The 22,288-nt window shown below is 48.9% G+C and overlaps 1 protein-coding gene across 1 annotated transcript in view; it reads right to left on the reverse strand.

Annotated features, from left to right (window-relative positions):
- The window catches only part of LOC146183224 (cubilin-like), a 184,804-nt gene that overhangs the window by 82,540 nt on the left and 79,976 nt on the right, over nucleotides 1-22,288 (reverse strand). Inside the window, exons 10-14 of the mRNA XM_084608348.1 lie at nucleotides 12,072-12,282; nucleotides 7,607-7,826; nucleotides 5,905-6,053; nucleotides 2,565-2,836; nucleotides 833-965 (exon numbers count right to left, since the gene is read on the reverse strand). Of these exons, the coding sequence (XP_084464474.1) occupies nucleotides 833-965; nucleotides 2,565-2,836; nucleotides 5,905-6,053; nucleotides 7,607-7,826; nucleotides 12,072-12,282 (985 nt within the window). The remainder of the gene's footprint in view (nucleotides 1-832; nucleotides 966-2,564; nucleotides 2,837-5,904; nucleotides 6,054-7,606; nucleotides 7,827-12,071; nucleotides 12,283-22,288) is intronic.

Consider the following 22,288-nt stretch of genomic DNA (forward strand, 5'->3'; position numbering starts at 1 on the left):
GCCCGGGTCTCTGGTTATAGATAGACTCTTCGTTTGGTAGTATTATGTTGACATTATTGAGAACGTGTTAAGGTCATAGGTCTTTGCCGGTCCAATTGAGGACGAATTCTACTTGTTGCAGCAAGATAGGAGTCCCGCAAACACATCTCGAAAAGTGAGTGCTGTTCTCGAGAAATGCCAGCACTTATACGGTCTGGAAAGCGATCACAGGAAAACGAAAAAGGCTTCGTGCCGACACGTATGTGGTCCGTTCCCTGTTCTAATCATTGCCACGCCGTTTGACAAGCGTTATCGTTGATGGTGGCGATATAGGCAAGTATTACGAATTGTCCTGTTGCCCGTAACGGCTGCTTCGTGTTCGTGTTTTATGTTTCATGACAATAAATACGGGGCTTGAGGATTCTTTATCAGTTTTTGCGGTTTAAGCCGGCACGACAATTATCAGTGGCTTGTGATACACTCTGACGCATTTGAAGCATACGGACAGAATGTCGTCATCAAGAAGACATTTTCGTCACAGTGGGCACTTTGTATAAAGAAGGTTTCTATCGCAAGTAAGAATTTAGAAATCCACGCAAAACGAGCGAGCAGGAAGTCAAGGGGACACATGTAGGACGAGCATGACATCGCTCAGCGAAGCCTCGTCGCGCGCACCGCACTGCGTTGAGTCCGTAAGGCAGCCTTGAAACGGCGCTCCGGAGTCTCGCGAAATTTTGACAAAGACTGTGCATAGTAGTCGCCTTGCGTGCAACGCAAACCTTCTCATGTTGCCTCTTTCCATCCCAGCTGGCTAAACAAAAGATGCACTGTGCAATCCTCCCTTGAGACTTACGCTTGGAGCCCGGGGGCAGGACACCGCAAACACGTTCTCCGTCGATCTCGAGGAAGTCCGAGAAGCACTCGTTCTCCTTATCCACGTCAAAGTCAATGAAGGTGAACTCGACGCTGCAGACGTCACGTGACGCCTGTACAGTCCGGAGAAAAAAAACTGCGTTTATATGGTGAAGAGTCATGGCCATGAGAGCGTGCAAAACGGAGGCGCGCATGGTCACATTCAGTTGTCCGCTGACCCTAGAGTTTATTTAGGTTAAAAGATGCGCACATCATAAGTGTCTGGAGTTGAAAAAAAAAAAAGAAGGGGGGCACAGAGTAGTTAAGGTACACGGTGGCAATTCTTCGTCAAGGTGTAAATAAAACATCTGGAAAGATTTTGTTTTCTATCTTCCACCGGAATTCTCACTTCCTTTTTTTTTGGAAATTTAAATGGATTATGAGTATCGAAAGCTGAACGCAAATCGAAATGTAGTAGATAAAACTCTGTGCAAACGAGACCACTGCAAAAACGCAAGTATCACTCATTCTAAATAGATGCGAAAATATTCACATCTCGGTCCGGATAACACAGTGAATTGCAATCCGCTCCTTTAATGGCCACGCATTAAATTGCGCAGAATGCAGCCAAGCTGTCGCTTTCGCAGACAGTCATTAAAGGCCTAACTTCCTTCAGCGGAGCATCCACAGCTGAGACGGATTTACCGCACTGTACATGGATGTTGACATGTAAAACTTCAGGAGCATGCAGGCACTCGCAAAGAATAGAGCACGACATCAACGATAAATCTAGACAAAAGAAGGGGACGAATAAGAGTGCCTCATTTTGTCCGTGTGTATTTTGCGCGAGGTTTGCATGTCTGCTGTTACGCACCAAGGATTCCGCCAAAACAAGGAGGGCACTTAAGCCTGCGGCTGCCCTTGAGATTTCTCTTTAGTCTAAATCGACTCCATTGATCGGGGGATTTTTTCTTAATCTCAAATATACTCATTAGCAAACCCTCGTCAGCTGCAAACATTATGTGCAACACCACACGACACAGATGTAAATCCCCGCTTAGCCGAGTGGTATACGAATGTATACTACACGTGGCTATAGGGAAACATGTCTGACTATGGATCCATGGGCCCCGGTGAGTTCGATTCCCGTCTCACCTTTCCACCTTAAAAGTGCTGCACGAGATCGCCTCATGCTGCAAGCCCTGTGCTGCACACAGTCCTCATACCAATCAGTGCCCGGCCATGTCGGTACCTGCCTCACGACAGATGAATGCGATTTTTCGCTCGCAATGCCAATGTCGACGGCAGATTTATCGGAGAGAGGGGCATTTATCACTCTCGCATTAAAACGTTCTGCTCGGTTTGGTTTGGTTTGTGGGGTTTAACGTCCCAAAGTAACTCAGACTATGAGAGACGCCGTAGTGGAGTGTTCCTGAGATTTCGACCACCTGGGGTTCTTTAACTTCCACTGACATCGCAGAGCACACGGGTGCCTTGCTTTTTGCCTCCACCGAAAAGCGGCTGCCGTGGCCGGGATTCGATCCCGCATCCTTGGGCACAGTATTCGAGCGTCTATAACCACTGCACCACCACGGCGCGGCTCGGAAAGCACGCGCTGCCTTTCAATACATGTGGCAAGATGTATTATGCAAATAGTAAGGAATTGTCCCATCACCACCGACACTTCATCGTGTTTGTTTCTGTTCTATGCTTCAGTCACATTGGATACACACCTGAAAAACGATGTACTTGCAGTCCAGGTTGTCAGGGTAGCCGCCCGGGTAGTTTGGGCTTCGGACGTCGAACAACCGGGTGGTGAGGATCTTGTCGCACTTGTAGTGGGAGTCGCCGCTGGGTGACAGTCCCAGGGGACGGAAGGGTGGCGGCCGCGGCGACTCGTCGGCGCACTCGACCTGGCGCAGCCGGATCTGGAAGCCCGGCCGCGAGTTGGCCGCGTCCGAGTGGAAGCGCAGCTGCTTCTCGTTCTCGTCAAAGTCGTACATGCCTGCACCCACAGCAGATCTCCTTCTAGCATCGTGCCTCGATGGGCAGTGCATGTGCACGACTGGCTATTGGTTCCGCTATTACGAATTACATGGAGCCTTTTTCCCTCTATATGTCAGCTGTAGTCATCAGCGCACTTTAGCGCACACCACGGCTGCCCCACACCTGGGATATCGCAGTCAGTTGACTAAGTTCCTTTTCGGCTGTTTACGTCCAGCCTGACATTTTCTTCCTCATTTGTGGCAACATGCCTAATAACATAAAATTGGCATTGATTTCAGCTGAACTCTGCTTGCAAAGCTATATTCAGCTATGTGGATTTCACCACGCCTCAATAGAACCGAACTTTTATCCCATCGTGCTGGGTTAAATGAGACATGACTCCCTAATTTAAACAAACGGAAATCTATCTCTTTCCGCCGCAAACGCAGCATAACTAACACCCGTTACGAATTAAATCGTTAATATACCCCCGCCCCCTCCCAAAGAAAAAGAAAAAGAAAATACGTCCCCATACTGTGCATAGCAACAACTATAACCTGTGTTAACAGAACACTTAAGAAATTACATACACAGAAAATAACCGCACCACTGAAAATAAACACCATGAAGACGAAAGCAGTTTTATTTCGACCAAAAAACAGCCACTCCATACGTTTGTATGCCCTAATATTCGGTGGCACAGATATAGACAGAGTTCCTTCGGTAAAATGTTCAGGTGTAACAATAGAGAAAAACGTGTGCTGCGACGGTCATATATGATTGTCATTGAGATCAGGTGTGCAGTGTCGCACGCTTTCCAGAAAACGTTTTTCTTGTCTCCCGCCGTTAGGAAATTATTATATAACTACCTATTGCCATCAGAACTCATGTACTGCCACTTACTCAAGCGGACCACAACTCTTACGAATCTATCAAAGCTGCATGAATTGCAAAAAAAAAAAGAGGATATTGTCCGCATAATTGACAATGATTATAAGTAACACATGGCCTCTCTTCTCTTCACTGTGCATAATATACATACCAGCCCCTGATCTTTATAGGCCGCCACTCAGATGCCACTATAAGCCTAACCGAACCCAGGAGCCCATTCTTTGATGACGCTGCCCATGTGATTAATTTACTTGTCGGTTTCTTCTTGTTATTTTTTTTTCTTTGCGTTCGATGAGCTGTGTGTGTACATCGGTTTCAGTGCTGGTCCAGCGCGTATAGAGCACGGTTCTGAAATGTTTTTGCCTTAAGATGCCCCAGCAGCCACCAGTGCCAGTGATCATTACGACGCAAATAAATGAAATTCTCGCATGCTGAATTCCCCGTGGGTCACCGATATGTCACGGCTCGTAGGCAACAGTGCGACCACGAATAAAGGCATGGTATGCGTCAATAAGTTCGAACAGCCCCAGAAAGGAACAGGTGTGAGGTCGCTATGATGTCACCAGTTGGCGGCTCAAAGAAGCTGGTTCCACAAGTATAGTTCACGGGTGGAAAACACAACAGCGCACAAAGAAAATTTAAGTGCTGCCCAACGGTGAGCGTTTGCGTAAACGCATTACGCTTCAAAAATCACTGCTGTTGCGGACATATTAAGCACACCTTAACCGATGTGGCTAACTTTAAGGCATGCCTTCAAAATGCCGCAGAACAGACGCAGTGCACCCCGCAAGGCAAATAGCGAAGAAATATTGACAGTGGCGGCCTTTGATCTAAATACGGCTCGTACCATGCCGAGCTAGTAAATGTGTTCAATTATTTGATACAAACACACGAAGTACTTGGACAAACCGAATCTAATTTGAATCCCCGAATCTCATTTAAAAGCTCAGCAACTTTCGACCATATCAGTAGCTTCGTCATTGAGGGAAGGGTAAGAATCCGACATTTAAATCACCTCTTCGACAATCGCAATGTGAAAGCTGGATAACCTGCTCTCATATAACTAAATTTCTAACAGCCCGACAGAAGGATTGCAATGATATTAAGAGCCGTCTTGCAGGCCAATGGTTCCAATATTAAAGTTTTTCTATCTCTGTCACAGTAATATGTTTAACGAATAGATTGGCATCATTTTGCGTGAATAAGGCTCGCCCCGTTGTCAGTACATGTTCATCGCTACGGCTACGTCCAAATGGGTACTCATCTTCCAGTTTGTATCGCCCCTCGTCGTCGCCGCAGCGCCCCCGTGAGAATGGATCGAGCTCCTTGCATTAGCCGCCTCATACCTCCGGTTACATCTCTACCTTGGCTTTTCATCCTCCCCTTCCACTTCCACCTTTTCGATGGACTTGGTTAATAAAACCCCAACTTTAGCGGACCTCAGACTCCCTCCTAACAGCTGGAAACCTTTTCCGCAACAGCTAAGCTCGTTGATATTCAAATTGACGCTGCGAGCTCAAACCTTTTGACCGCAAGAAGGATGCACGAAGAGGTCAGGCACTTGTAATTGGCGCGCCTCATGCCAGCGTCCATTCCGATGCGCTAAAGGTTTGTTAAAGTGGCCCTAGCTACAAGGTTACCAGTAATAGAGCTCCGTTAGACACCCCCCAGTGAAAGTTCGGGAGGAGCTGATCCGACTTCTGTGTTCTCGCAAATCTGAAGAACCGACCCTCGCAGGCGTCGTTCTCGCGGCCCAAAACGGAGTAACATGCAAAGAAGGTACCCGAATAACGAACATCAGGCAGTGTGTTGCTTCAGCGCCAGGCGCAGGTCCTGAACAAGACAGGCTCAACTACTGGCACCTGTCGAGGCACAACGCCGAGCTCTCGCTGTACATCCAAATGCGTATGCCCCATACCCGGGTCTTAGAAGAAGTGAATAAGATAAACAAACGCAGTTGCAACCAAAAATTGCATTTCTCACCGAACGTCACATGAAATTTCAAATATCAATGTGAATTGAATACAGCAGTTAATAAATTTTATTTTTTTTCTTTGTCAAAATTAGACAACTGTGTATCTATTTACCAAGCTCTGAATGAAGCCCCATGGCAGGCACAAGGGTCTCGATGTGAGCTGTGCTTGTATATTTGCTCCATCGTTTGCGTCAGCGTTGCTATAGCTATAGAAGTCATACCTGTGGTATTCCTGGAGAAGATTCCGCACAGGCGATGACCGTCAATGTCCAGGTAGTCGTACTCGCAGTCGGTGCTCGACTCCACATCGAAGCGCTCGAAGTTCATCTCCAGGCGGCATACCGACGAGCTCATCTTGCGCACCGTGTACCTGCACAGCGAGGATCCGCATTGCGTCTAGCTTCGCTCCGCACAATTCTGAAACAGCCTGCTTTGTTTAAGGCAGCCGGCGTTCTCCCTGCCGTGTTATTGTTTGTCACACAAGAAATAATTTTATCGTCGGTTCGCTCGCTATGCTATGCAAGGTGCCGCCACTATTCATTTAGTTTCCATTTCACTCGGCCGCACTTGGCACTCGTATTAAAACATGAGTGCTATCTCATTTGGCGCAAATGACAGAATACTGCGAAGCTTAGAAAAGGGACGAAAAAAAAAACGTGCCTCTGCCAATTCCACTGAGTAGGACAAAGGACAAAATAAAAGAAAATATGTCTTGCTTTTGGTTGTCCTCTCCTTTTCTCTAAATAGATTAATGTCCAAAAACCAACCACATAGGACTGGCGCTGCTAAAGCTAGTAACTGTGATCTGTCATCCGTCATCGTGAACGGACCTGGGTATGGGACGCATTTATCGACAAGGTCAGCGTGACTTCTACGTACCATGTCACTAGAAGTAGCTACAAATGGTAAATGAAAGAGGGTACCGCGCACAAAGAGACGCGGACCAGAAGGCAAACCGCTCGTCCGTGTCCCTTTGTGTGCAGCGCACCTTTTATTTACCGTGACTGACCGACTAGCCCAGTAACGCACTTTCTTCAGCTACAAATGACAGAGAACCAGTGGGAATGGACACGGACAGAACAAAGAACCGCCACCTCTCTCTCTGTCACACACACAATCACGCATGCACGCACGCACACACACTCTCTCTCTCAGAACCCCCCCCCCCCCCCACACACACACACACACGCACTGTTCTCAGTGGATGCGACAAAGCGCAACCGATTTTAAGACGTTCAGAGCTGCTCTCGGACGGTAAACAGCGCGCTATCTGGATAACTCCAGCCATTTACAAATATAGAGGGCCCAGGAGCGACAGGCATTCTAATGCGACGCTTGTCTAGTGCGCTTGTTACTGCCGCCAAGTTGTTTTCCGTCTGTAAGCACAAATGCACCCAAAAAATCATTTCAGCTCTGCGCCAGTCTCACTGATGTCCTTAGTGCGAGACATTATTATTAACCTTTTAGTAATTTCCTTTATGCTATTTCTGTGCGACTTAGTTCTTGGGTTATAAATTTAAGAACGAAGCGACAAATGTCTCTAATAGATGCTCCACAGTGAATGGCATGGACCGACAGTCCTGACGTTGTCAATAATTTCCTTCCCCCCCCCCTCCCCCCTAACGTGAGATCGCAGGGGCTGGACAAGAGAATTCACAACAGAATAACCGAATTAGCCATGACAGCTGGACGACGCCATTGGTCAGAAGGCCTCTCTCGAGGGATTCTGAGCTGCAGTTTTGATTTCCAACTATACTCTACTCGACTATAGCCCTCTGTACCATATTCGACCATACCCTGCAGAGCCGCGATCACTTAGCAGTTATTGAAACGGTCGCACTCAATTAGAGGACTGCAGGGCCGTTCTGCTGCTGCAACGCATTCAGTAAACGCGACTCTCTGCCAGAATGACTTGCGCCGCACCTGCATTCCAGGTTGTTTGCGTAGTTTCCCGGGAAGTTGACACTCTGCAGCATGGCCTCCTGCTTGTTGATGGTCTCGTCACAGCCGTCCTCGTCCTGCGGAGTGGCAGTGGGATCATCGCACTCGTTCTGGCGGACGGCGATGTGGAATCCGCGGTCACGCAGAGAGTCGTCCGTGTGGAAGCGCATCACCTTCTGCGGCTCCCGGAAATCCATCAAGCCTGCGAGAATGCTCACTGTCTCTTAGTCTGCCTCGCACGCATTAAGAGACGCGGATGCAGCTTTTCAGAATCTCGGCATCAGCCGTGTCTTTGTAGTTTGTCGTCGTCCTACAAGCTGGTATATCGCGGTATACGTTCCGATACCCAAAGCGCTTCTTCGAAGCGCTTCTGGTATTCTTGATGCACGCGATTTTTAAAACGAGTGATGGCGTACCGTGTCGGCCGTTACAGCGGTGCAGTTTTGAAAATCGACAGAAACGCTTTGAAACGGTCATTGCGCAACTTCGCTATAAGCTGTCGATAACTTTCGATAGGGCTTGTGCGTATACGTAAGCAGTGTTACATTGAAAGGTTTCGGCAGTTACGCAGCCACGTGTACATTAATTTCCTAGCGAATCGCTCGAACTTTCTGGCGCGTCGCAGTTTGCGCTCGTCCTGTCGTGTGTGTGTCTTTTTTCGTGCAACTGCACGTTGTCTGAAGCACTCATGTACATTCCCCTCTGCACGTGTACGGAAGAGTACTGGGCATCGCCTAGTTATCCTTCCTTCCTATTCCGATCTTCTGTTTTTTTTTTTTGTCTCTCTTTCTCAGTCATCCTTCGTTTTGTTTCTTTATTATGCACTTATTTCCCTCTGAACGTGTACGTTAGACTACTGGGCATCGCCTAGTTACCCTTCCGGCCTATTCCCTTCTTCTGTTTCTTTGTCTCTCTTTCTCAGTCATCTGTCTTTGTCAAAAATATACGGCCCAGGGGTTTTGCTTCCAAGATCGATAACGAGGCTTGGTAGACACCTGCACCGTCCGAAATCTCGTTGATGACAAATCTAGTCCCCATTCTTCTCTATGTTTACCTATATATACTAGCATTGCTTCCAGGGACTTAGAGTGCCTAGAAGCGAACCCCTTGGGCCATATATTTTTGAAAAAGACTGTACGTGCAAGCAGGAACAATGCACCAGTGCGGCACGTCACTTTTATCCGACAGGTGGGGGTAGACCGACGAAGTCAAGTCGACTTCCTACAGATACGCATAATAAACTGTATATGTTGCCTTCTCCCCGATTCCGTATAGTAAAAGCAGATCGCGCGCAATATGGCGGCTTCCGACCTTCTCTGTGGCGGCGTGTACAGGACGCGGCACCACCTGTTCGCCACACTTGGTGTGGCACAGCCTGCTTCACCATCTGACGCTGGAGAAGTGAGCCCCAAACGATGAAAATTAAAATTGGACATCTCCTCATGGTTTTCAGGTGAATTCTTGTACCAACTAGACATGTCTGTGTGACACTGCTTTCGCGCCAAAGTTACGCATAGAACCAGGAATCTTGGCAAGGTGCCGTAATGCTGAAAACCTAGCGCTTCACACGAAGACCAAGACAAAGAAGACATGACAAACGCTCGACACGAACATATTGTTTTGCTTCTATGAATAGCCAATCATATATGTATTCTAGTGTAACGTGCGCACGCCCCAGAGTAAAATAAAAAAAGACTACTGCCTTGCACTCATGACAGACAGCTTTTAAGAAGTTTTCCTAGTCTTTTTTCGGTAAGGCAAAGGAAGGCTTGCTGACCTCGGTGACAGCCTTAGCGGTGTAATGGCGCATCGACACGAAAAAACTTTAAGAGCACTGCAGAGATCCGCATTGGAGACACGCATGTACGATTTACGTTGGGTGCTCTTTATTAGCTCCTAGAGTCTCGTGACTCAGCACTTTTGAGAGTTATGACTAGAGACTAGTCGTTGTCATTAACTTACACAAGTCATGGACTCCATAGCCATGCACATTGGACCTCCTATCTGACCTGATGACTATAATGACTCACATGACATGACTAGGCATGGCATGACATTTATATACGAATTGTGATTACACACCCACTAATGACTACAATTTCATCTTAATGTGACGTCATAACACACTTTTTACATTTAGTTTCAATTTTTGACTTCCGCGTTTTGCGGAGACGTTTCCGCAAAGAGCCAAGCAAGGCTTTCCCCTTAATAAAGGAACCTCACGCTCTGTTTGTATAGCTATGCGCCGCTCGATCGCGCTAGAAAGGGTGGCGAAGATTGCACAAACGTGTAAAAGGTTACTCAGCAGCTGAAGTCGACTCGCCAGGAAATACGACGCGCTACTGCCGCTTTCATGCAAGTGCGGCTCCAGTGTGCCGCACGCGGCACCGCCGGATGCGTGTCCGACGTGTCTCAAGCGTATTCGGAGAGTGTCACATGCTTCAGCGCAAGAGGCGCGTCTGCAGTGAATCTCGTCGAACCCTGTCTCTAATCGGTTGCTGCGGCTGAGGCGTGCTGCTCGAGGTTTCGATAGAGAAACGCGCTTCTAATTTGCCAAATTAGGGCAGCTTACGCTTAACAAAATCTCGGAAGAGCTTATACTTGAACCTAACGCAAGGAAGCAGACACTACTAGTATTAATTAGCGCCATCGCACATTCTTGTGGCCTTAATGAAGGAAGGTCTAATCTGCTTAAGAAAACAGGTATTATAGGGTTTGAGGCTGCAACAGTGGATGAGTGCTCGTGATACAGAGTTTAAATTGACTGCAACAACCTACTTCAGGAGAAGGAATTCAATACTGAATTATTAAAATCTGCAGGCAATGCGATGTGCTGTCCTTGTATGTCTAAAGAACCATTTGAAAGAAGAAATCCCACAAGGAAAAATTTGTTCATACTCGGTTCATGTCCTGTTATTTTCTTCATGCGTTGGGGCATTATAATACTTGGCGTCTCAGGGGTAGAAAGTGGAGGGTCACTGTGGCCCTTTCGAAAGCATGTCTGACGTGGGATGATACTGAAATGCTTCATCTTACCTCTCATTCGCGGATACTTGATCGGCGCTGAGAACGAACAGTCTCTGTTCGCCGTTCAACTTTCTCAAGGTCACAGACTGTGCTTAATGATATTGGAGCATTTCAGCTGTACTGCACACTGATTTCGGGCGCAGCATTACATGCGTCTGCGAACTGCAGTCACCGCACCCAACCAAAACACCGAACACATTCCGACTGTTTTCTCTTTTGCGATGTAAAAACGAAATCTATTCCAAAGAGAGCCTCGAAGCGCGCAATATTTGGATGTTATGCATGAGCTGCAGGAGTCTGCTTTTGGCGATCGGATTCGCATGCTTCTGTCTTTTTAAAACAAGCGATATGCAAAAAAGATGGATTGGTATGGAAGTGTTTTACTCTGCTCCTTTCACTATTCCCGCAGAGGCGATGGCATCGGAAGTATGACATCAGAATGTTGCAATAAGTCCGCACTGCTTTATAGACTTGCGACTGGGACGTTACCTATGTTGGCGGAATGAATGAAGAACACCCACCTTATTCGCAGCATCTATAATTAGAATGCCATGCACCAATAACTACACGGCGCCGCACCCCATGCTTCTTGCAAAACCTGGAGGATTCGGGTTACTGGTAGGGAGAGATGGGAACATAGACGCCATGACGTAGTGGGTGCGAAAGCTAACAATTGGATCTTGAGGCAGTAATTACGAGTGAGATTAAAATAACAGCCCTAAAACCTTCGTATATACCTTTTTCATCGCGCGTCGTTTCATTGAATACTGACAATAAACGAACTTGTAAAGATATTGGCGATAAGACCCCTTCCATGCCTCCCGCCTCCAGCCCTCCCTCCCCCCCCCCTCTTCTTCCCCCGACCCTTCACCCCCATCCGCCCGTGGCATAATGATAGCCTAGAGTGATTTCAAGGTTATCGCGCAAGCGTCGACCTGCCTAGCGTTCCAGGCGCCTAGCGGCCGGTTTCGGAACAGGGGAAATAACGATTTCGCCTTCTTCTCTCCCTCGTTCGCAGTTCTATGCTACAATTATCTCCCCTGCGGTGAACTCGCCACCCTTACTTTCTATTTTAAGCTTTCCATTCGTTGTGATAAAGTGCGGGCTTGGTTACCTGTTATCTTCGAGGACGATAACAAAAATTGGGGAAAATACGTCACGTGCTACACGATAACTGCCTGTTCGCTGGACCAAAAAAAAAAAGAAATCTACTAGCCGAGGGGGCAATTGTGGCTTCTTAAGGAACGGCCAAGAGAGCAATGGAAGCTGGCCTGATACCTCCCTCGCCGCGGGAGAGGATTCTGGGACATGGCGCTGTCGGTGCTGTTCATATTCTTGTTCGACGCTCGCGCGATAGCCTTTAAATCTCGCTGGACTGTATGCGCTTATTGTGGCTGCTGCGATGATGATGGAAACTCACGGACTGTTCCGGGCAGGACAGCACCGCAGACACGCGTGCCGTCTATGGCCAGGTAGTCACCCCGACACGAGTCGGACGGCTGCAGCTGGAAGTCGAGGAATGTAACCGCCATCTGACAGATATTGCCGTGCGCTCGCCGGACGGTGTACACGCAGTCCGTGCCATCCTCGTAGTCGCTGGGGTAGTTGGCGCTCTCCAGCTCGAACTCCATCTGCACCACGAGAGCACGCTTTAAGCGCGGCCGACGTAAATGACCCCTCTGCCATATTCTAGACGCGGCACTGTTTAAAGCGCAGAAGGCGTCACGTGACGATATGAAAGACGGCTAAAAGGTCCAATTCCTAAAGATAACAAAATAAATACAGAAAATATGCATTCGCGGAGCAACGCGAAAGATGCCACTTAGATACCCAGATATAGGCATTCTGTGCAAGGACAGCTTCAAGCTCTAACCGCACACAGAAGCAAGCGTACTTACTAATTGGCAACTTGTTTTTGTCGGCAGTCATATTTTGGAGAAATTTATAAAATGCTTGCACTTCGATCTGAATTACTGCACAACAGCCGCACTTGTATGACGTAGAGCAAGGAGAACACATGCAAGAAAACGACCGCAGCGTCATCTTCTTTGCCGCCCACACATTTTCGACCAAAAAAATAATAATTTGACTCCGCCATCCAACGTAGCATCGTGCTAAAGCGCTCAAACCTCGACCCTCTGTAAACAATAATTGACTGTCCGGCCTAATGTTGCTTGATAATTGACCAAAATGGGGGGAGGGGGGGGGTGCAAGCCATTAGTCAGGTCGTCTCAACTTTACGCTCATTAAGAGGGAAAAGCTATAACGGCATTTGGATTCATTGCACATAGGCACATAGGTGGACGTCGATGAATACGACGATATGCAGCCCACAAAGCAAAACAGTGGCTCCGCTACAACGGCTTTTGTTTGTTTATTTGACTGTTGCCATGCTGTTGCTATGCTAGGCTGACAAAGTCACTTCAAGGACAAGGAACGCAAGCACACACACACACACACACACACACACACACACACACACACACACACACACACACACACACACACACACACACACACACACACACACACACACACACACACACACACACACACACACACACACACACACACACATGCACACGCACACGCACACACACACACACACACACACACACACTACATGATTAGGATTTAGCACTACATGGTCTAGTGTTTCAGCACTGAAAAGTGCCTCTCCAGGTGTCACAGCGAATGAAACGCTAGCGATGGCCCTTTCTGGCGTACATTTTGTTACAGTTTGCTGTGCGCACCAGCTTGTGTGATTTTATTACACGCAGAGAGTGGGCGAAGCGGGCTATGAAGTGGACTCTCGGAGTATGGAGATCGCTTTCGCGGCATAGTACGAAGAGAAGAAGAGTAGGGGTGGACATCTGGACACTGGTGGATCTTGCTAACTTACTATACTGTTTGACTGAACTCTGTTACCTCTTAAACAAGATGGCAGGTAGTACAGTCGAGCCCTCTTATAAGGAACTTCACGGTTACATGGATTCCGTTGTGTCCGAAGTTCCTAGTAATTGGACTTATTGCCCTATTTCCGACAAAAAAAAGCAAAGTTCAACAAAATAGACGTTTCTTTCCTTAAATTGTGGCTTGCCGATGGTAGTTTCTTCAGAGCACACATTAGAAGCAGCTTTCTAAACTCTCCCGCATGACCATCTGTTCTTACCAGAAACACATTTTGGACACCAACCGTTCTACAAACGCAGTGATAACGATAGCGGTTTAAGTTTTCACGGCATCTGGTGGCAGGTAACCATCCATCTTTTCGATTCTTAAGAAGGAATTAGCGGTGAAACTACCACAGAGCATAGTGTGCGCATATGCACCCGGCCTCCATGCGATGGCAGCGCAGAAAGCGGACAAATCCGATTTTGCCGGCGATCGATGCACACCATGGTCCTGGTGGGCCAGCAAGGCATACCTCATGTCTGCTCTTCAGACCTCTCGTCAGGGAGGGTGTTTCATCACCAGCCATGTACATACGTTTCGATTTCAACGCTGTCCATTTATCGCGCGTAATGACCACTCTTTTGCTTCTATGTACGCGCTTCCCCAAGCCGGGATACACGCGCCGATTGACCGTGCAGCCTGTTTTATTGAAGGGTCAACACTTTATTTAAAAGGATGCTCTGGTTAATTTATAGGAGCAGAGTGCCATAGCCATAATGCACGTTCTGACGGAAACTCCACTCTCGTACTTAATAAGCAAGCGCTCGTTATAAGTTATGGGGGTGTTCATTCTCGTAAGAAGAGAGAATATGCGCCACGGGGGGGCTAGAGGCTACAGTCGCCTTCTAGCCCCGACGTGCCAGCCCTAGCAGACAGAGCTGTGACCCCCAACCCGCGGTGCGAGAAATCGCCACTGCGGCGGGTTCGGGCCAGAGGGGACAAACACGAGTTGCGTACTCGAACAAGAGTTTATTACACTGCTCGAGTACACGGCAAAGGAATAGCAATTAAGAACAACCACCGTGTAGCGAGCGAACGCCGCGTACGGGGGTGAAATAACAACCACCTAATAGGGAAGCGCGTCAAGTAGGTGAGAGGAAGTGTCTGCTCACCTGACACAGCTTCTCGCTCACATCCCGTTGCGGTGCCTACGGTCAGTGTGCGATTCTCGGTGACGGCGGTGGTCTCCTCGGCAGAAATCATGAACCGCGCGCGTGCGCGCCCATTCGCCGAAGAACCCGAGCGAGTTGCTACAGTCGCGCTCCTCGACACGGAACGGGAGAGGAGGCCTCCCGGTTACGCCGGCAGGAAAGAGGGAAGCCCGCGGCAGCGTCGCCGCAGGGGCCCGGGAGGCGGCGGGGGGTGGCCAGCATGCCCTCTCCTCCGCCAACCTCTCTGCCAGCGCGCGTAATCACGCGTGTTAATTACGCGCGGGCGTTACAATGGAGGAAGGGGATTGTGAATCCCCACATCCCCCCCTCCTTAAAACCGCCGTACGGCTAAAAGTAGTCACGTTCACCGAGGGATATATCGAGGGGGCCGGCTAAACGCCGTTTAACTTTTAAACACAAAGAAAACCGTTTAAACCCAAAGAAAAGTGCCAATATACAAAAAGTTGCAGACAGCTCACAGCCACGGGTATCGGAGGGGGAGGCAAGGCCGACGACCACAGGAGACGACCTTGGAGCTGGGGGCACACGTGCGGCGGCCGCAGGTCCCGCTTCTTCACCTGCTACTGCATTCATCGTCGGTCAGCCAGGGCAGCCTGCCGGGGAACGGTTAGGAACTGCGTCTTCGCGTTGCGTAGCATGCTGCAGGCCCCCCTCAGCGGGTCGTCCGCTCGCCCCCGGTCGGCCTCTTTTCCCTCAGTCGTTGACGCCGCCGATGGCGAGGGCAGCGGGGCGCCAAGCTGCTTCTGCTGGTGAAGCCACGGCCGCGAGCACCGAACGGCGCCGAGGCGGGCTCTTTGCTGCAGCTTTCGTCGTGCTGGACGCAGGGGCCTGTTCCACGAACTCCGGCTGGCTCGCTCCGTAGCCGACCGGAAACCGTTTGTCTTGGCCCGGTTGACGGTGACAGCCGGCTCTGGCTGCGGGAACGCCACTCCTTGGACGGCCTGCTCCTCGATGCTGCAACGGTCGTCATGGCCTCCGCCGGCTCCCCTCCTTGCTGGCTGCAATGCTGTCTTTTCCCTAGTTAATTTTTTTTTCTTTTTCAAATCTACAACCGCTCGATCTTTTCCAAGAGAAAGCGCGTGCTTGCTCTGGAAGCAAAATGCGCTGAATATTAACAGAGCGTCCCATCTATATTCAGCACAAGAAATTACTCCCTGCGCATTGGTCAGAGTTACGTCTGCCGTGGGCGCAAGTCGTAACGAGGCGCGATGCTCGAAATCCCAAGCCTTGCCTCTCGCTGCAGCTGCCTACTGGTGGGGGAGTGCGTCCTCCTCGGGCCACGCAGCGGGGCTCGGAATGCGGTGCGCTTTGTGAAAAGTCTAGCGCCGCCATCTTTGCTTGCAGCTCTGTCGCGCGTCGGCGTGCGCCCAACGCAGCAACCGTGGCGTTGTTTCGAACTTATAGAGCAAGTTCTACCCATTCGACAACGTCACCATGCACATCACTAAGCAGCGAAATGACACAACTTGAAGAAAAGTCTTAGGGCCGTTCGCATGCTCAGCGATGCACACATCGTGCGATATAGCTCGTATCAGCGTGGCGTGACCAACCTCGAAGGACTCATGTGTATCCTTCGCGTGGGGAAAGGGTTGCGCAAGGTGCCATAGGAGTACTGACGGCAGGGATCCAACGCGCTCACAGCAATACAAGCTGTGTAGCGCCCGCGCAGGCAGCAATACCAGCGTGCCCTTTGTGCGCCGCGGCCGCGCCGCTCGGCTCCCGGAGCCCGTCGAACACTGGTCGACAAAATAAAATAAAAAAATCAGGATCCTACCGCTTTCCTCATAAAGCTCCCTTAAGGCTGACTAGGCTCCCCACTGCACTGATGGAATTAAAACGGTCAGCACTTAAACTCGGAGAAGCCGGGTAGGCCGGCCCTTCTCTGAGGCTGCGAGCCATCGCGACGAACTGGCTAACGGGCGCGGCAGAAAGGATAGTAATAACACTTCTCATGCCTTCAACGTGCGCGTGCAAAAGTACATACGCTACAACGTTGACCGTCCTCCCGTAGAGCATGGTAAGTCAAAACACTACGAGAGAATGCCCATCACACCAGCATCCGCGCGTCACCCTGCTACAGAGCGGTGGAGTCGTGTGAGATGACATCCTGCCCTCGCAGAAAATTACAAGATCACAGTGGCTAGCGTCAGCTCCTGATCTCTCGCAATAATAACAGTTAAGGTGGTCTTGCTTGCTTGCCGTTGTGCAATCACCACTGCAGTGTTAGAAGATACTGAAAAGTCAGTCCTGCTCACTGCCATGGCTAGTCTATGTGTGGCGTCGTACACACACAGACACTCGATTTGTCACACCTCTGGCCCCACGTTGGGCGCCATAATATGGGGGTGTTACTCCCGCAAGAATGCGCCACGAGGGGACTAGACGCTAGAGTCGCCTTCTAGCCCCGACGTGCCAGCCCTAGCAGACAGAGCTGTGACCCCCAACCCGCGGTGCGAGAAATCGCCACTGCGGCGGGTTCGGGCCAGAGGGGACAAACACCGAGTTACGTACTCGAACATAGTTTATTGCACTGCTCGAGTACACGGCAAAGGAATAGCAATTAAGAACAACCACCGTGTAGCGAGCGAACGCCGCGTACGGGGGTGAAATAACAACCACCTAATAGGGAAGCGCGTCAAGTAGGTGAGAGGAAGTGTCTGCTCACCTGACACAGCTTCTCGCTCACATCCCGTTGCGGTGCCTACGGTCAGTGTGCGATTCTCGGTGACGGCGGTGGTCTCCTCGGCAGAAATCATGAACCGCGCGCGTGCGCGCCCATTCGCCGAAGAACCCGAGCGAGTTGCTACAGTCGCGCTCCTCGACACGGAACGGGAGAGGAGGCCTCCCGGTTACGCCGGCAGGAAAGAGGGAAGCCCGCGGCAGCGTCGCCGCAGGGGCCCGGGAGGCGGCGGGGGGTGGCCAGCATGCCCTCTCCTCCGCCAACCTCTCTGCCAGCGCGCGTAATCACGCGTGTTAATTACGCGCGGGCGTTACAATGGAGGAAGGGGATTGTGAATCCCCACAAAGTCCGGCCCTTATAAGCGGTCTCGATGTATTCAAAAATTTGTTTCTCACCCTTGGCGATTCTCGTATTATTTTGAGAGTTTAGAAAATGCGGTCAGTTCCGCTGCTCAGGTGCAATGTATTTTTGGCTGCGCCGGTGCACCCCACGAAAGCCGCGCAGCTGTGGAGCGCTCTCAGCTACACCGGCCAGCATATGTCACCTGGCAACGCACACGTCACGTGATTCTCTCCCTTCCACCCTGGCTGCGCTGCTCAGCACAGTTCACTGGTCAAACCTTCTAGCCAGACGTGGACAGAAAAGGTCACGTGGTATAAACGCCATCGAGTCACGTGTGCTGGTGCGGCGGCGACACAGTCAGGGTGAGGCAGCAACATATACCTTGGCAACAGCGCGAGATATGTGCGCCTCCGAGAGGCGTGTAGAGGCGGGAGCAGTTAGGTGCGCTTCGCAGTTAGCAATAAATGAAATGGCTGATCCCTTAAACAGTGGACGTAAATAAAGGAATTTTACTTGCCCATTATTTCGGAGCGTTTACGATGTTTTCTTTTTTATTCCGCATACCACAATATTGCACTTCGTGTACAGCAGTGGTTTCGCAACACTTGTCTTTCTTTACGAATTATTTGCAAGACCGAACCCTTTTATTAGCAATTGGAAATATTAAAAGCAAGGTCACATGGCTGCAGCCAGTGTAGGCCTTCGTGGATCGATTCTATCACCACTCTCATTTAACATCCATTTTAAGGATCTTGCCAGACATCTCAAAATGAGGATCACTCGCGCGTTTTCAGTCTTTCGTCACGTTAATTGCATTTAGACTACAGATGTCAGGTGCAAATTAACTTACAGAATCATTTTAAGGTAGCTATGTAGTAGCAAAACTCAGTAAAATTCAAACAAACATCTATACCGTCTCTTCTCTTCCCGTGGAATACCCGATCGGATAAAAAACAAAGATGTGAGTGTTCATGGAAATAAATAGGCATGCATGGGAGTATGCTGATCTCGGCGACCAGAGTCAAATAACCAGCCCTTCTACATGATGTGGCAACCCTTGCATAATACTTGACCAACAACTCGCATTTTAATGCAATCAATCCCCGGCCCCCAGTCCGCTGTAGCTGCGAAGGAACGTCACTAAAAATGCAGACCAGTGACGCAGCAGAAGGCGCTAAAGATCTCTGGCTTCGGACATGCCACCGCCGTTGGAAACTAAACCTGACAATGACTAACATTATAACCACATCCAGCCAAACTAGCCTAACAGCGTTGTTTGAGTACCTAGCGGGTAATAAATGACCAGTCATATAGGGCTTATTAAGGGCAAGGGGACCTAGGATACAAATTTAAGGGCGGACACTTACTATGCTATTGCGGTTTAGCAGACTGGTGAGAGCTAGGTATGATGAACGAGATGATGGAAATGACCGTAATATGCTTTATTAAGAGGTACAAATTGAACGTTGCACAGGCCTGCGCTCCTACATCCAGCCTTGATGCCGAGACAGTCGATAGGTTCTACGAAAACTGGCATCAACAAGAAATAGAGTGAAACACAGTATCCTGTTATGATGTCAAACTTTAATGTCAAGGTAGGAAGGTTTGGTTTAACGTTCCAAAGCGACTCAACCTACGAGTGACGCCGTAGTGGTGGGCTTCGGAAATTTCGACCACCTGGGGAAGGAGAAGGCAGGTGAAGAGAAAGCTGGAGGGAATATGAATACCTTCTTACACGAACGGGAAAACCGAAAGAGCCAAGCAGCGAGAATAAAATAAAATATGCATCGTAATGCATCGTACTGTGTTCGCATCATGACATTTTTCAGGATGTGGATGCGTTCGGAGAGGTTAGATGCGACAACCATAGTATAGTAAGGCCTCGAATTAGCTTAGAGTTTAAAAGAGAACCGAGGAAACTGGTAAGGAAGACGCCCATCAACGAGTTAGCTGCAAGAGGGAGAAACTACAGGCATTCAGGATCTAGCTGCAGAACAGATATGTGCAATGAGCTTAGTGCGCAGAACATAAATGCCAATTTCACAAATGTCATTGTGGAGCGCAAAAAAGTAGAGGGCATGGCCATTGGGCACAATATCGGTAATATATCTCAGAACGTGAAAGACCTGATTGAGAAATGCCAAACTATGAAAGCATCTAACCCCAAACTCACAGAACTATAGAAACTTATCAATAATCGTTAGATTAGCGATACAAAGAAGTGTGATATGTCGATGATAAGCAATCTGGAATGAGGGAGGTAGCGCATAAGCGGCCACGAAGAAACTGGCAACCAGCACGCCTTAAGAGACAAGAGCGGCAATGTCAGACCAATATAGATGAGATGGTTACAGTAGCAAAAAAAAAAAAAAAACAGAAATCTGTACAGATTTCTACAGGAGACGAAACAATTAGAATGCTAGTAATGAATTCACTTGTGTGCACCAGGTACGTGTCCAAGGCAGTCTGAGACCAATGGCCCTTCTATCGCCCTTTTTTTTTTTTACTCTTGCCATATTTTTTTTTTTTTTGGGGGGGGGGGGGGGGCGGGGGCATGTACCCTTACAGGGCATTTACGGAATGCTATTGCTGAGCTTGAGCAGCTCTAGTTCATGCTGTTTTGTATACAAAAAAGAAATTAATACTCTGATTTGGTAACAGAGGTTGTTGCTGCCTACAAGCCCAGTTGTGGTTTTGGCGTATCCGCGTCCTGTATTGTTTCATTGAAGTGAACAAAGTATTATTACTCATACCTCCCCCCCCCCCCCCCCCTAAACAAATATATCAGGAATGAAGCATTTCGCCTACGTAGTGCCTGGTGAGGACGGACAGCAAAGAAAACGGAGGCAGAGGAAGTATTGCAGGCAAAGCAGTGGGGAAAAGCATCCAGTGAGGATCAGGCAATTGCCTATTTTTCCAAGTAAGACGGGAATATGTGATTGTGCTCGGGAAAGTTACCGCCCTGTATACGCCGTGCCTCGCGTATACAGGAATATTACCGGAATAATGGAATAACGCTAACGTAATAAGAGAAGAGGCGCCAAGGAGTACCAAAATCAGATACTGGTCAGCTTACTGTCTGTTTGTACAAGGTATTTACTAAGACAATCACATATTGAAACAGGACAACCTTAGACTTTAGTAAACCGAAGGAACAGGCCGTATTTCGTAAATTTTACTCGGCGATAGCCAACATTCACACAGCCAATAGGTAATAGAGAAATTCGCACATGGCCAGCCCTCTAGATTGCGTTCATAGATTATGAGAAAACATTTTACTCCTTTAAAATAAAAGAATTATGCAGGCCAGTGCGCAACCTTGGTTAGAAGAATCCTCTGTAGTGGTCGCATGGCGACTATTTTAGTTCTTATGGAGAGTAGTAAAACAGGGTTTAACGTGCAGGAAATGTTTCCAAAAATTGTGTCTCTACCACGTTATACTCTTTCCCCGTGGTCAGCGCAACTAATACATTTTTCCCTATTTACTCTTCTTCTCCACCGGTGAAGTATTGCATTCCTGATGGCGAGTGAAGCTGTGGCGAGGGCCATATTGAGTAAGGTATCGGGAGAGGAAGCTGCTCTGCTTGCCATGGTATAGTGTTGGGAATCGTTATCGGGCTTTTTTTTTTACTTGGAGTGACGGAAACGCCCATAACAACTCCTAGCTATAAAGCATGAGCTTATACTGCCAAAAACGGAGCCTGACGACAGCTCTCTGTCGTCAATGCGTGATTAGAGTGGTCGGCGCAGCGTATAGCATACGTTGGAGTTTTCGGTTTTTATTTTCAAAAAATTCGGCTGACTTTTTGCGGCGTTTATTTGAAAATACAACTTCCGTCGTTGTTTTTTTTTTTTTTCGGTAAATATTGTTTTCTGCTGAAGAAGTATTGCTTTTTTTTTTTCGGTGAGCTAAGAGAGCTAAGAAAAAAACTGAGGGTCAGCGCCACCTAGACGAACTAGCTGAAAGCAAAAAATCGTCACGCGCGTCTGCCCGCCCCCTGATGGCGCGACCGCATTTGCTCCGCATGCCTTGTCACTGTACGGGCCTCACTGTCGCGATAATGATGACCATGATCGGATGGTCGCGCTCTTCAAGGCGAGCGAGCATTTAGGGTGCACGGACCGCTGCCTTGATACATCATAGTCCGCGGGGGCGGTACTAATTCAGCCGCTTCATTTAGAAAGCGGTAGATGGGCCCGCATGTTCTGAAAACTCGCCGCCTCTCATTTGTATCTCGCTGTCGACCTGCTCGAAATACGTGAGGTGCCGCCGCAAATTGGATTCGTTCAATTTGGGGGACCATTGGTTCATATTTGCGGGTAGCGCCTTTAAACATCGAGGGCACCACTGATCTGGCCACTGGGAAATCAGATTGGATACCAAATTTGAAGTTCGAACTAAGTCAAATTTTGAGGCTCCGGGTTGCCAAATTTTCGGAGTGGCCGCATAAATTTGGTACTCATCACTGACTTTACCATAGCTAAGAA

The sequence above is a fragment of the Amblyomma maculatum genome, chromosome 7 (genome assembly GCF_055883805.1).
Source record: "Amblyomma maculatum isolate TAMU_Amacu chromosome 7, ASM5588380v1, whole genome shotgun sequence".
NCBI lineage: Eukaryota > Metazoa > Arthropoda > Arachnida > Ixodida > Ixodidae > Amblyomma > Amblyomma maculatum.